This window comes from Erpetoichthys calabaricus, chromosome 2, assembly GCF_900747795.2.
Source record: "Erpetoichthys calabaricus chromosome 2, fErpCal1.3, whole genome shotgun sequence".
In the NCBI taxonomy this organism is placed as follows: domain Eukaryota; kingdom Metazoa; phylum Chordata; class Cladistia; order Polypteriformes; family Polypteridae; genus Erpetoichthys; species Erpetoichthys calabaricus.
Window position 1 is genome coordinate 191,915,571 of NC_041395.2, and position 15,102 is coordinate 191,930,672.

The 15,102-nt window shown below is 38.8% G+C and overlaps 1 protein-coding gene across 4 annotated transcripts in view; it reads right to left on the reverse strand.

Moving 5' to 3' along the window:
- The window catches only part of fam168b (family with sequence similarity 168 member B), a 108,566-nt gene that overhangs the window by 78,165 nt on the left and 15,299 nt on the right, over positions 1 to 15,102 (reverse strand). For all 4 annotated transcript variants that reach the window (XR_007934002.1, XR_007934001.1, XM_051922066.1 and 1 more), the window contains exon 2: positions 809 to 891. Coding sequence is in view for 2 of the 4 variants with exons in the window: in XM_051922066.1 (XP_051778026.1) it covers positions 809 to 878 (70 nt within the window). In the remaining 2 variants the exon portion in view is untranslated. The remainder of the gene's footprint in view (positions 1 to 808; positions 892 to 15,102) is intronic.

The window sequence follows — 15,102 nt, forward strand, 5'->3', positions numbered from 1 at the left end:
TCTTTACCTCATTACATAAAGGAGTGGTCTACAATTGAACTGTTCAAAACAAGATTAAAAGCTCATTTCTATTCACTTGCATTCTGTGACCTTCAGTAATACTGATGGTTTCCTCTTTGTGATTATATAACATTACTTCTAGTTATTGTGTATCTTATTTTATGTTCATATATTTTATTTCTATTTATGTTTTTATGTTAATTGTTTTGTTTTTCTTTTATTCTATTATTGTAAAGCACTTTGGCCACAGCATTACTATGTTGTTTTAAATGTGCTATATAAATAAATTGACATTGACATAAACAAATTGTTATTTGTGTTGTTGTGTATTCTGGCAGTGGTCTCTAAGATGGGTCCTGTATCTGATAAGTAATGAAAAATATCTGAAAAAGTTTTTGCTTGGTTGTCACAGCTTGACAAATTTCAGCAATGCCTACATTCTAATGACACAATTAAGATATCATAAAAGCATAATACTCAATTCTGAGAAAAAAAAAACGTTGAATATAGTTTGTTTTGAGAATGCCTACAGGCTTCCCATATGGAAAGGTAAGAAATAATACAGTTGTCAGAGTTCAAAAAAAATTAATACATATACAAATACACACCTTATATAATGTATACAGTAAATATTAAACAAGTCAATGATGAAATTAATAGGGAAATCATTCTTTTTATCTAGAAAACAGTTGATCACAGATCATTACCTTAAACATTATTTCCTCTTTCAGCGCATTTATCAAGTGTAATGAATTTGTGATTACAGTAGATGTAAAGTAAAATTTCTTTGACAAGCAAGATTAGTTACCTGGATATCCAATTCCCTTTGGATTTGCATAGGGAACCCCTGAAGGTGCAGGGCTGTAAACTGGGTTCATGCTCTCAGATATTCTGAAATAGGAGTTTTACATTTTAAAACAGTAGACTAGAATAAAAATATAACAAAAAAATCATTCTACAATTAATTATCAATATCATTATAATTAAATTTTAAAGCTCTGATTATAGTCTTTCCAAAAACAAGAAAGGTTTAATCAAATAATAAACAACTATTTTTTAAAAGATTAACACATAATTAAAACCAAATATATATGAGGGTTAGTGCTTTAAAAATAGTGGATTAGGTGTCACAATTCGTCCTAACACATTAACAGCTGTGTTTCGTGTACTCCCAGATGGACTTAAAGTGGAGAAAGACAAACTGTGATTGCCTTTACTACACTATTGTAAAATAGACTTATTTTGCTAATCTGGAAGTATCCTAACTCCTCTTAAGTCAGTGGGTAACTGATGCTATATACTATTTGAAACTGGAAAAGATAAAATTCTCACTTAGAGGATCTGTGCAGTATTTTTTCAAAACCTGGCAGGATCTAATCAATAACATTTTAGAATAAGCTTTTAAAGCACCGAGGAAGCAGATTTTCTCCACGTTTTCTTTTTTTTCTTCTACATTTATTTTTATTAACTTATTAATTCTTAATTCTATTTACCCTAAGTTCTTGTCTATAAGCCGCGGCTTATCTAAGTAAAAAAGTTGTGAAAATGAAAAAATAGAATATTGGCTTATACATAAATCCAGCTTATACAGTAATCCCTCCTCCATCGCGGGGGTTGCGTTCCAGAGTCACCCGTGAAATAAGAAAATCCGCGAAGTAGAAACCATATGTTTATATGGTTATTTTTATATTGTCATGCTTGGGTCACAGATTTGCGCAGAAACACAGGAAGTTGTAGAGAGACAGGAACGTTATTCAAACACTGCAAACAAACATTTGTCTCTTTTTCAAAAGTTTAAACTGTGCTCCATGACAAGACAGAGATGACAGTTCCGTCTCACAATTAAAAGAATGCAAACATATCTTCCTCTTCAAAGAAGTGCCTGTCAGGAGCACAGAATGTCACATAGATAGAGAAAACAATCTCTAGCAAACAAATCAATGGCGCTGTTTGGCTTTTAAGTATGCGAAGCACCGCGGCACAAAGCTGTTGAAGGCGGCAGCTCACACCCCCTCCGTCAGGAGCAGAGAGAGAGAGAGAGAGAGTTTGTTTTTCAGTCAAAAATCAATACGTGCCCTTCGAGCTTTTAAGTATGCGAAGCACTGTGCAGCATGTCGTTTCAGGAAGCAGCTGCAGAAAAGATAGCAACGTCAAGATAATCTTTCAGCATTTTTAGACGAGCGTCCGTATCGTCTAGGTGTGCGAACAGCCCCCCTGCTCAATCCCCATACGTCAGGATCACAGATAGTCAGCGCAAGAGAGAGAGAAAAGTAAGCAATCTAGCTTCTCAGCCATCTGCCAATAGCGTCCCTTGTATGAAATCAACTGGGCAAACCAACTGAGGAAGCATGTACCAGAAATTAAAAGACCCATTGTCCGCAGAAATCCGCGAACCAGCAAAAAATCCGCGATATATATTTAAATATGCTTACATATAAAATCACAATATAAATGACCGCTACGCGCGGGTGTTTACTCGGCGACGCCCAGAGCAGAAAGAACGTGCTCCGGCCGCTCCAACCGCGCCATGCGGGGAGTGAGAGAGACACCAATAACTCACACTCTCTCCCCCCTTAAAGAAATTAAATGGGTGCGAGTGAGACCACTGACCTCCCTCCCTTCTATTAGTTATAGGTTATAGTACGTTCGGCTTATCCATGAGTCCGGCTTATCTATGATAAGATTTTATTTTAAAAATTCGTATGATTTTTGGTCTCCGGCTTATACACGAGTCCGGCTTATAGACAAGAACCTAGGGTACTTATTTTTACTAGCTTTAAGTTTTACTCTGCTGGCTTAGCTCTCTTTCTCAGGGATGGGGTTGATTTGTTTTCTTATTTTTGTAAAAATTGATTTATTTGTATGGAATTTTGTGTGATTTCAGTAAAATCAATAAAATAAAAAAAAATAGTGGATTGGTTTTCAGTATAATTAAGTGTAAAAAACGGAAACAAATTAGGTGTTTTCAATGTATAAAACAGGAAGCAGTTTACCACACAAAAATGTTAAAATCTTGGTTAAAAAAGTAATCACTTAGCAATAACTGTAAAATGTGCACTTATTTGTTAATACCTATACCATTAGAAAATGAATAGTGCTATATGGCTACACTCAGTTCTAATCTGGGATCCTGAGTTGGTTTGTCATGTGGTGGGTACATCAGTGCGCGCTCCTACCTCCTCCTACTCCTACAGGGGAGACACACATAGGGTGCTTTCTAGTATCACATGGTTTGGATGCTGAATTCACATTAGGTTAAACAAATACCCTATAAAGAAAACTTTAACCTTTAGAATAAAATACAAATTTGAGTCAGCATGTAAAAAATTACACAGAAACATAGGAACTAATAGGTTTAATTTGGATTGGGGCAATACAGCAGCTTTAAATTTATCAGATGAGCATTTGTATTAGTAAGCATTAACATTTGTTAATTTTTGAAAAATTATTATTTTCTCTGCTCTAATTTTGAATGAATACATTAATCATTATATCCAAAAACATTCATCCATCACTTGATATATCCATTTATTTAGGTTTAGTGTCCTTGAGACATGAAGCCTCATAATACTTATTTGAAAACTCTCCCAGTCTTCTTCTCAGCAAAAGTGCAACGTGCATTCTTTCTCCAATGTAGAACCCTCTTCATCATCTGAGTTCACCTCTGCTATAGCACGTCTTTATGTGAAAACAGCAGTGTCAGGTCGGAGGGAGCGTGAAACGTGACTGGGAGAATAAAACTGAATAATAAAAAAAAAAAGCTAACCTTTACAAGTACCAAAAATTTACACCGGCTGTTACAGGCTGAAATCAAATGTATGTTTTCATTCTAAATAGTAAGAATAAGAGCAGCACACACTTCTCAAAACGGAGTCGTCCGAGTCAAACTCGTGACCCTTTGATTACCAGTCACCAGCTCTTACCGTTACGCAACCAAAGCAATGGGATTAAAGACGTGTCAATGTCGCACCCTAACCCGGGTTTCTTTTTCTGCAGTTATATTCTTGAATAAAAGTACACTTGTTTTGTTATACTTGTACCTTTTGTGAATGTGTTTATTTCATATTTGGACTTCAGGCTTCACAACATTATATGCTTCATGTCTACATTTTGTCAATTATTACTAAAACATGAAAAACGTGTTACATAGATTGTTGTAGACACGGAAAATACATGAAATGCATGTGTTCCAAATAACAATATAGTATTTACTCTATACAACTCTAAGCAACTGACACGCAGGTTAACAGACTTGAGATGAGAAAACTGTACGGCGGTGTGGGGATGTGATAGCAGGCTGTTTGCTGCTTATCAACACATTTACAAGACAAAAGACACTGACAGCGAGGGTGCGGAAGGGATTTAAGGTGGGAAAGATTTACGAGTTGTTTCGTAGGCTTTGGTAATTCTAGTGTTATGGATGTCCACTAAGCCAGCTTCTGCTGATCAGCACTGTAGCCATGTTTCTTGTATAACATCACAGGTTTGCCTGCAATTGCTTCTCTGCATCCTTCATCTATTACTACTTTGGCAGCCTGGCCCCTTGTCACAGCAGTCAGTCAATGTCTATTTACAAAAAGAGCATTAGAAATGGCAGTTAAGGGTAAAGAATCTGTGAATGTATCTACAAATGCAAAAAACAAACAAATTTCAATAATATGGCAATGCCATGTAAAAAAAAAGTATTTTCTCCTTTCCTGATTTCCTCCATTTTTGCTTGTTTGTAACATGTTTCTGATCTCCAAATAATTTTAATGCAAAAGACAACCTGAGAACACACAATACGCAATTTTTAAATGACCATTTGATTAAATAATAATACATTATTATTATTTGATTTAGTGAAGGAAAAATTTACCAACACTTATATCATACTTGTGAAAAAGTTAAACTTACTTAGTGTGTCATCTTAGAAGCAGCAACTGAAAACAAACATTTCTGTTAACATTAGACCAGTCTTTGGCATCACTATCGAGAAACTTTGACCCACTCTTCTATATGGAATTGTTTTAATTCAGCCACATTTCAGGGTTTTTTGACTATGAACTACCCGTTTAAGGTCCCACCACAACATCTTAATATGGTTCAAGTTAAGACTTTAATTAGCCATTCCAATTTTTCTTTTCAGCAATTCAGATGTGGACTTGCTCTTGTGCTTTGGATTGATGTGTTGATGCACAACCCAATTTTATGTATGAGCTTCAGATCACAGACTGATGATTAAACATTCTCCTTCAGTGCTATCTGGTAGAGAGTCAAATTCATTGTTCCTTCAATTATAGCAAGTTGCCCTAATCCTGAATCAGCAAAGCATCCCTAAACCATCACACTACTACCAACGTGTTTGACTGTGGGCATGATGTTCTTACTGTGGAAAGTTCTGTTTGCTTTATACCAGATGAAATAGTACTCATAACTTCCAAAAAAGTTATACCATTGACTCATCAGCCCACAGAACATCATCCTAAAAGGACTGGAAGTAATTAAGGTGTTTCTGGCAAATTTTGCATGAGATGTGTGATACGTTCCTCTTGTTTAGCAGTGGTTTTCACCTTGCAACTCTCCCATGAATCTAATTTTAGCCTAGTGTCTTTCTAATAGTGAAAACATGAACACTGACACTAGGTAAGCTGATATAGTCCTGCAGTTCCTCATATGTTCGTCTGGATGACTTCCTGGAATGAGTTTTTGATGTGCTTTTGGAATAATTTTGCTAGGCCAGTCATTCATTGTAAGATTTACCACTGTTACAAGTTTTTTTTTTTCCCCATTTGGAGATGATGGCTTCCATGGTTATTTGCTGGACTTCCAAAGTTATAGAGGTTGTTTTGTAACCTTTTAACAACTGATATATTTCCGGAAATTTTTATTCAGATCTCCTGGAATTTTCTTAGACTGAGGTATGGTCTGCTTCTTGTTGAGAACTTTCAGCCAACTTCATATTGCTGTGAAGGTTCTACATACATTTTTTTTTTTCTCTATTAAGAATTTCAAAAACAAATTACATCATTTTCTACATAGTCACCTTCCTTTGCAATGCAATTTTCCCAGTAGCTAGGTTTCCATCCAAGGAGTTTTTGCGAAAAAATATTTAGCGCTTCAAATTTTTTTACTGATATAGCTGATGGAAATGCTAATTATCGATAAAATGTTGTACATGTCGACATAATAATTTTCCGATTCCATATCGATACTTCAGATGTCGCAAAAACTACATCGGAAACACTTTTTGTCGGAAAAAAGGGCTTTAGCGCAAATAAATGTGTCACATTTTCATCACGTGCAATCAAAACGGGAATGGCGGAGCGGTTCTCATGGTCTGATGAAGAGAGTTTTTTTTTGATTAAACGTCGTTATTTTGTATTAATTCAAATTTCAGTTTAATTAAAAACCTTAAGGGAAGCAGGTTAATTCAGTTGTTATCGCACTGAGAAGGGATGTTGAAAGGTAGGCTCACCTGTACAGATCCGATGCTGCAAACACAGCTGCATCATGGGCACTTCCAGGAGTGCCAACGCAAATGTCTCGTATCATGCACCTGTCATCAACAAGGGCCTGGAGAACAATAGATGGCCACCCTTTGCGATTAATGTAATCGCGGTAGCCTTCCGTCGGGGGAAGAATAGGCACATGCATGCCATCCAGCGCACCGTAAATCTGTGGCACAAGATGCACCAAGGAATTGCGGTATGCAATTTCATTGGCCTCCGCTAGTCGGAAGTCTGATATAACGCCGCATTAATTTTTCTTTAATAGCGGTGCACACAGCATATACACATCGATGGACGGTAGTTTTACTAACCCCGAAAGTTTCTCCAACTACTCTATACTCTGCGCAGGTTGCCAGCTTGTAAAGGGCGATGGCAATCCGCTTTTGGGTTGGAACCGGTGGTCGGTGGCAACCTGTGATGGGTGCAACATCAGGACTGATGAATCCACACAACATCTCAAACGTTGGCCGTGTCATTATAAAATGTTGCAGCCAGAGATTTTCTGTTAAGTGTCTCTCCACCACCTCCTCCCAAAAGGTCTTATTCCGTCGTCTCTCCCATACCCGTGGGTTTCGTCGCACTGGGGTACTTTCTTCGAGCTCTAGGGCTATCAGTCAAGCAACTGCTTCATTCTGCTGTCGTCTTCGGATATTATGTACAATTCCAATTATTTGTGAAACTTAAATAACAGTAAGCTGGCAAATTTCAAAAAACTGTCTGAATAATCTCTCCATTTCTTTGTTTAGTGGAGGGGGTGTAACGTGGAAAACAAAAGGTAGATAATTTGCGACATACACAAAATTATGTATGGAAACGGCTCAAGGGCAGATTTTTTTCGCGATACAACAAAAGTTATGTGACAGTTCGTTTTGGGGGGGGATGACGTCATCACGCACACCATTTTATCGATAAAAAGCCAGTTTGATGGAAACAGGCTGGAGACAGCAAATTTCGCACATTTTTTTTTACGTATATATTCTGTTTGTCGATAACAAAACGTCGCAAAAAACTGGATGGAAACTTAGCTAGTGTCGTACCAACTTTTTAATGCCATCAGCAAAATATGTTTTTTCGTTGAGCACATAGCCACTGATGCACTGCTACTTTCACATCAGGGTTCTTTCTTCATTCCTAGTGGCTGTGGCCGTAGCTGGACGTCCGGAGCGCTCTGCATTAGTCACACTAGTACAGCCATTTTCAAACATTTCAATCCACTCACAGATGACTCTATGAGAGAGAACTGTATCCCAATACCAACCACACATGCAGAGAAGAATTTGTGCTCCCCGCACACCTTCTGCCCACAAAAAGCGTATGACAGACTGCTGTTCTTCTTTGGTGCAATTTATAGGTTTCGCAGCCATCTTCTCCACTGGGTGACAACTCTTATACTAAACTGCAAGGGCAGCCGGCTTGCCAGACAGAACTAGTCACATGACACTCTCAGACATGACTACTCTTCCCATCTTCACTGTTTCCAACAAAGTGCGGAAACTTTTTGAACGACTCTCGTACTTAACACTAGAATTACCAGAGCCTACTAAAAAACTCGTAGATCCGTCCCACCTTAAATCGCTTCGCACCTCTCCATCAGCGTCTTTTATCCTGTAAATGTGTCGATAAGCAGCCTGCTATCACATCCCCCACCGCCGGACTGTTTTCTCAGCACAAGTCTGTTTACCTGCGTGTCAGTTGCTTGAAGTCAAGCAAAATGACACCTTTTATAAATACTATATCGTTATTTGGAACACATGCATTTCATGTGTGTTCTGTGTCTACAACAATCTATGTACAGTAAACACATCATTAAAACAAACATTTCATGTTTTAGTAATAATTGACAAAATGTAGACATGAAGTGTATAATGTGTGAAGCCTGAATTCCAAATATCAAATAAACACTTTCACAAAAGGTACAAATATAACACAAGTGCGCTTCTGTTCAAGAATATAACTGCAGAAAAAAAACCCGTGTTAGGGTGCGACATTGACACGCATTTGCTACGACCGCTTCGGTGGCGCAACGGTATCAACTGTTGACTGGTAATCAAAACTTCATGGGTTTGACCCCGGACGAGTCCGTTTTGAGAAGTGAGCTGCTCTTATTCTATACTATTTTAGAATGAAAACATACATTTGATTTCAGTCTGTAACAGCCGGTGTAAATGTATGATACTGCTGTCGCTGTACTTTGTATATAAGAGCCAGATCGAATGTTATTTACTTATTTATCCTGATTTATTTACTTACTTCCTACAGCGTAAGTCACAAGTAGACTGCAGAGCTTCCCGTGAAGATAAACAAAGTACAGCGATGGACAAGTACGACGTTTATTCTTGCTCCGATGTAGAACCATCGTCATGATCTGAGTTCACCTCTGTTATAGCGCCTCTTTATGTGAAAACAGCACTGTTAGATGGGGGTTCATGAATGCTGATGGAGAGGTGCAAAGCGATTTAAGGTGGGATGGATCTACGAGTTTTTTCGTAGGCTCTGGTAATTCTAGTGTTAAGTGATTTAGATTCAATAGGGCTGGCAGTAATCAAGCTTGTGTGTCTAGTATAATTTAACCCGTTATTTAAATTTGGTTCATTGGTTGATTGAGCGACTAAGAAGGCAATTTATAAAATGGATGATATAGTTGTTGATGAACTTTTTTTCTTCAATATAACATTATAAAAAATATGTAAAAAATTATGTATTGTGATTACTCGGTTTGTATTTTGTACAAAACAAAATTTGTATTTCTATTGAATAAGGAGAAAAGCCAAGCAAAATTACACCTTTTATTGGCTAACTAGAAAGATTACAATATGCAAGCTTTCGAGGCAACTCAGGCCCCTTCTTCAGGCAATCTTGCCTGAAGAAGGGGGCCTGAGTTGCCTCGAAAGCTTGCATATTGTAATCTTTCTAGTTAGCCAGATTGCCTGAAGAAGGGGCCTGAGTTGCCGTCGAAAGCTTGCATATTGTAATCTTTCTAGTTAGCCAATAAAAGGTGTCATTTTGCTGGCTTTTCTCTACATTCATAATGGCTAACACGGTACAACACCCTAGTACTATTGAATAAGGAAAAATAGAGGAAATCAAAAAGTGGCAAATATTTTTTCACGACACATCCTTTTTTGTTTAATCAAGCATAAAAATATTTGTTTTTTAATGTTTTAATACAGTGGTCAGCATCCAGAGACTCTTTCTGGAATTTAGCTCAGAAATCTGTGTTTGGGTCAAGATCATGAATCTCTCATATAACCAAAGGTTCAGACCATCCATTCAAATAAGATTTGAATGTTATTAGTCATAGGTTAAATATAGCCTCTGTTTAATTAGAAGAAACAAACCTATAAAGCTATTGTTTAATAAAAAGAGAAAAGAGCTGTCATCTTTGCTATGCACACATCAATATAGGTTGAATATCCCTAACCTGAAATTCCAAAATCCAAGCTTTTTGAATGCCTACATGACCCTACAAGAGAAAATACCACACCTGACCTCACTTGCACGCAGGGTTCTAACCTGTTCTGTGTAATTTTTTTTTTTTTCTCATGAATGGATGTGAATTACACATGAGCTGTTATTTCCCATTTACAACCAATTTCTTCAATTCCTTTTGAATTTCAAGTGGTGCACCAAAACACTGACGATGGTTTCGTGGTGGTGTACCTGGTGAGTCATTAATGCATTACCGAAGGTACAATATCAGCTGCTCAGCACTTCCAAACGTCGGTGCGTGATGGGGTGAGTACCATGATTCAGAAGTGCTGCGCGGTGCAGTTAAGAGAACATATGCTCCAACAATCTGTTATCAACTATCGTAACTGTGTTTTTTCCTTATTCTCTGTGTACAGTAACCTTTTACTCAAAGCGCAGTATCTTAGGTGGAGACTGAAATCCTACCGTTATTTGTTGTTGCTGTTGTTTAAAAGCTGATACAGACATTCTGCTGATGCTACTGTGCACAATCTTTGTTTCATGCAAAAATTATTAAAAATACTGTATTAAATTACCTTTAGGCTATGTGTATATTCTGTATGTATACGAAGCATAAATACATTTTGTGTTTAAACTTGTCTCATCTCCAAGATATCTCATTATTTATATGATCTCCATAATACTTCTGGTGCCAGGCATTTCAATTAGGGATGTCAACCAGTAAGAATATTGGTAAAGAGCAGTAAGACTTTCCAAAAGTATTATTACCAAATGGCCTGGCTCACTACTCTTTATTTCATGTTCATTTTTTTTTTTTTTTTGAGTGGCTGCTCTTGCGCCTTGGATGGCTTTATCCATGAAAGTTTTTCAGGGGATAAATCTTAAGTAGGTATGTTTCTATTCTTTCTCCTTTAAGAGTGGACCAAAAGCTGTATCTATAGCCGGGGATTAGTTTCTCCCAGAAAGGGTTTCAATCCAAACCCAACTAGAGGTGGGGATTGGAGTCTCAACTCAGTTTGAGATTTTTCGGGGATGAAGAGCAGCTAGGGGAGACTTAGACATCACCACATTGGGACTGGTGATAACTTGCAATATTTAAAGCATGCTCTCATAAATCATGTGGCTGTTTAGCAATACACTTTGAAACAGTAAGTGCTGGCAAGAAATGAATAATGCATTGAAAAGGGTGTCTTAAAAAAATTAATAATACTAGCCAACCCGCGGTGTAGCATAAGCCGCATAATTATGTATTGATGGGTGAACACTTCCTGAACGACACAGTTGTCCAAATGGGGGTGGGTTTGTGGATACCACTGTGAGTGAATGAAAAGATGGACATCTGGAGAGAGCAACATAAAATTGTCCGTGACTGAAAGCGAGATCGTCTGGGACAATAGAGGCCACGCTGGTGAAAGTTACTTCGTCGGTAGGGATAAGTTTCAGCACTTGTTCATTAAGTTGTAGCGAGTCTTCGTTGCTGACGCTTAATATAGCTTGCGTACGGAGCTGTTCCGGAGTCACAGTTGAGAAACACTTTTTTAATGTCTTAAGCACAGGGAAAAAAATGAACATGTGAAACATCCATAATGTAATAAGGCACCAAGAAAAGTAACATTGCAATAATGCTATCTACGACCCGATCGCTGTAAACAGAAGTGAAAACAAAATCGAGCCTGTTGCATTCTTTAACTGCTTTGTAGCGCAGCGGTAGTGTTGCTGCTTTGCAGTAAGGAGACTGTGGAAGATTTTGGGTTCGCTTCCCCGGTTCCTCCCTGTGTGGATAGTGCTTTGAATATTGAAAACACCGGTATATCAATGTAATGAATTATTATTATTCTTATGCGTCCAGCGCGCTCTCTCTCTCGCACGCACGCCTGTATGTGTATGTGTGTGTGTGTGTGTGTGTGTCGCTCGCTCGCTCGCACGTGTTCCTGCAGGCATACGCCGCATAATCATTTATTGATGGCTGAACAGTTCCGGAAAGACACAGTTGTCTAAAAGTGTTGGTTTTGAGGATACAACAGTAAGTGGATGAAAAGATGGAACTCTGGAGAGAGCAACATACAACTGTCCGTGTCTGAAAACTGGTTTTGGCAGATACATGCATATCTTTTTGAAAGTTTGGCCCTGTGCCATATTAATTGTCATCGCAAAGGCCAATCTAACAGGAAATTGTCTTCGTGTAAAAATAAAAAGCAAATTATCCGCGACAAACAAACTGTTTTACACGCTGAATACCAACCCACGGCGTAGTATACGCCACATAATCACACCGTTTTTTTAATGTTTTTTAAGCAGAGGGAAAAAAATTAACATTTGCAAAATCCGTAACGCTGCTTTCAGTAAGTAATATGCACACGCGTTTAATTTGTCGGCCACTTTTTGCCAGCCGTCTTTTCTGGTTTGGGCTGCTTTTGCAGTGTTACCGCTTGTGCATATTAAATCTTGAAATCCTTCGAGTAACTAATTAACTAACTAACACCCAACACACACACAGCTTGTGTGAAAAAAATGCGCCCGTACTTTCATCATTTTGTTGCAGCCTATCAAAGACTTGCTGATCATGTTTTCTAGACTCAATATACATTGGCTTTTCACTCAGTGCGGGGGCACGCATTCATCTCGGATTATTACATCCAGCTACACGGCTGCGTTTGAAAAACCGACTTATCCCGGATGAATTTCACCGGCATTAATGATTAGGAATCTGGTTGGAACAAAACCCTGCAGCCACAGGGGTTCACCAGGACCGAGTTTGAGAAACACTGCTGAACACAGATGAAACCGACTCAGGTGAGGATTTGGGGCGGGCAAAGTAGTTGCAGCTATTGATTATTCAGTGTTGTTTGCCTGGGTGTCTGATCTGCTCGACGGGATCAGAAATAAAAGGAAAACAATGTGAAGGCAATGTCACAGGTGATCCTGTGGTATAGCGGGTCCGCAGCTTCCCTTCAAAAGGACATTTTTAAATAAATAATAATCACACTCACAGCGTAGCGAGGGGCGTGGGAGTGTGGCTGAAATGGTTTCCGGGTGGAGTCGTGCTGCAGGCATTTCTCCCCTGTGCAGTGTGCGAGCGAGTGAGGAGAGAGAGAAAGCTGGATCGAAGGCAATGTGTTCCTGTGGTATAGCGGGTCCATAGCTCTCCTTCAAAAGGCCATTTTTAATCAGGCGACTGAGAGTAGTGGAGTCAGGCACAGAGAAGTTCAGCTGCTGAGAGAGCGTCTCGACTGCTGCAGGGCCTGCATCGGTGAAGCAGGTGAGACGCTAATGAAAAAGAGGCACAGGGCTTATTGGTTTTTAATGACTGCTTCCTTCATTGTGTTTTAACCTCAGTGTTAAAGGATTGTTTTAAGGATCCCATGGGATACCCCTCACAAACTGTTTTAGACGCTGCATACAGCGATTCACATCAGCGAGAAACATGCCTCTATGAACAGTCAACGTGGTTGCATGTCAAAGGTGCATGTGGACTCTAGCACAGACAAACATAAATGACGGCGTGTTTTCCGAGGCATCGCGTCCAAGTTGGTGGGCGTGGCTCTGCGAGTTGTCATCGTATCCAATGGTCTTAGAGTTGGTGGCCGTGGCTGTCTTGCGTGCTTTCCATGGGTGGCTACTTGTCGGCGGCTTAGTGAATTATATATATATAGATAGAGGAAAAAACAAAGGAAACAAAGTTTTAATTTGTAGAAAAAGAAATTGGGTTTATAAAGTAACTGTGACAAGACAAACAATACAATAAGAGTTTTAAATTGCTTGCCTTTTCGAGTCCCCATTCTCATTCTCTAGCCATGTTTAATTGACATGTACATGGTATGTAAAAAGCTGTTTTTGCTTCAGTTAAACTCTTAAAAGACTAGGGGGCTTTGCCCCCTGCTCGGTTCGATTGCCCACCCCTAATTACCCCCCGTGGCACGCTGCCGCCCGCATTGTGAAGAAGGGGGCTGAACGCACGCTAAGGAGATGCGGGTCGGATCTGCTGCTGGCTTGCTGCATGATCTACATGTCTTTATTTCTTTTTTTTAAACCAGGGGCTATATTACAAGTTCATGGGAGGTCCTTACTCTTGAATATGCTACATACAATTGCACAGGACTAAAACATTCCTGTCACTGATCAGTTCTTGCTTTTCCTGGTGACTGGCCTTGGCTTTTCCGGATTGTTTACAGGAAACTATATTCTTTGAATTCAAACAGGTAATCACTAAGAATAATGGGAATTATGGGAATTTTTACTATTATTTTTACTACATGTTCATGATTTTCATTTGTTTACATCATTCATTCAAGCATTCATTTTCACATTTTGCATCAGTTTCATGTTCACGCTTCTATTCTTTTTTGTTGTCTTAGTCCAGCGGCTCTCAAACTGTGGGGCGGGGGTGCGAAGTAACAAAAAAGGGGGCGCGAATGTTGCCATATGTGGAGTAATTTCGCTATTCATAGGGATCAGCAGCAAAAAATATAGGAATAAATTTTATTAGGGTTTCAAAAAAAATGTTAGGGGGGGCGCGATTAAAACTGTTATGAAACTCGGGTTGCAAATACTTAAAGGTTGAGAAACGCTGTCCTAGTCATAGATGGAAAACAGTTGTAACACTGAGTCAGGTTGTACTTTAAATTTAGAGGCTGCACATTTAGGTGGGGCAATGAACTGAATGTTCTAATTTTGGGTTGTTTTCTGTAGCAGTTGTAGTGGAACAAAACAACTGGTACTATGTTTTGGAGGTGTCTTAAAATTACTGCTGGGGGGTGCACACTGGCCAATTTTTGCCACCGGTTTTCTTCCCGTAAATAGAGAGAAAAGATGACATGGGAGTCTGAAAGGTAAACAACAAAGGGAATAATTCTTTTATGAAGGAGTAAGTTTTGGACCAGGAGAGAAGTAAGGATTGTACAAAAGAGAACAAGTAAAAAAGAAATAATCTTGTGAACAACAGTATATGTACTGTTGTCCATCCCTCTGCCTTTTTGGTTGTATGGTATGGATTTACTAAGCTGCACAAAGTATATAAAATGACACAGTTGCTACTTGTTTGTGTTGGACATGAGGAAACTGCTTCCCCTGCATTTCTCCCTCCTACCTGGCAAACCGACTCAAGCTTTATTGCTAAACATGTCTTACCGGAGATTTGTGGAACACTCCTCCTCCCACTTCACAGCTCACGCCATACATCATC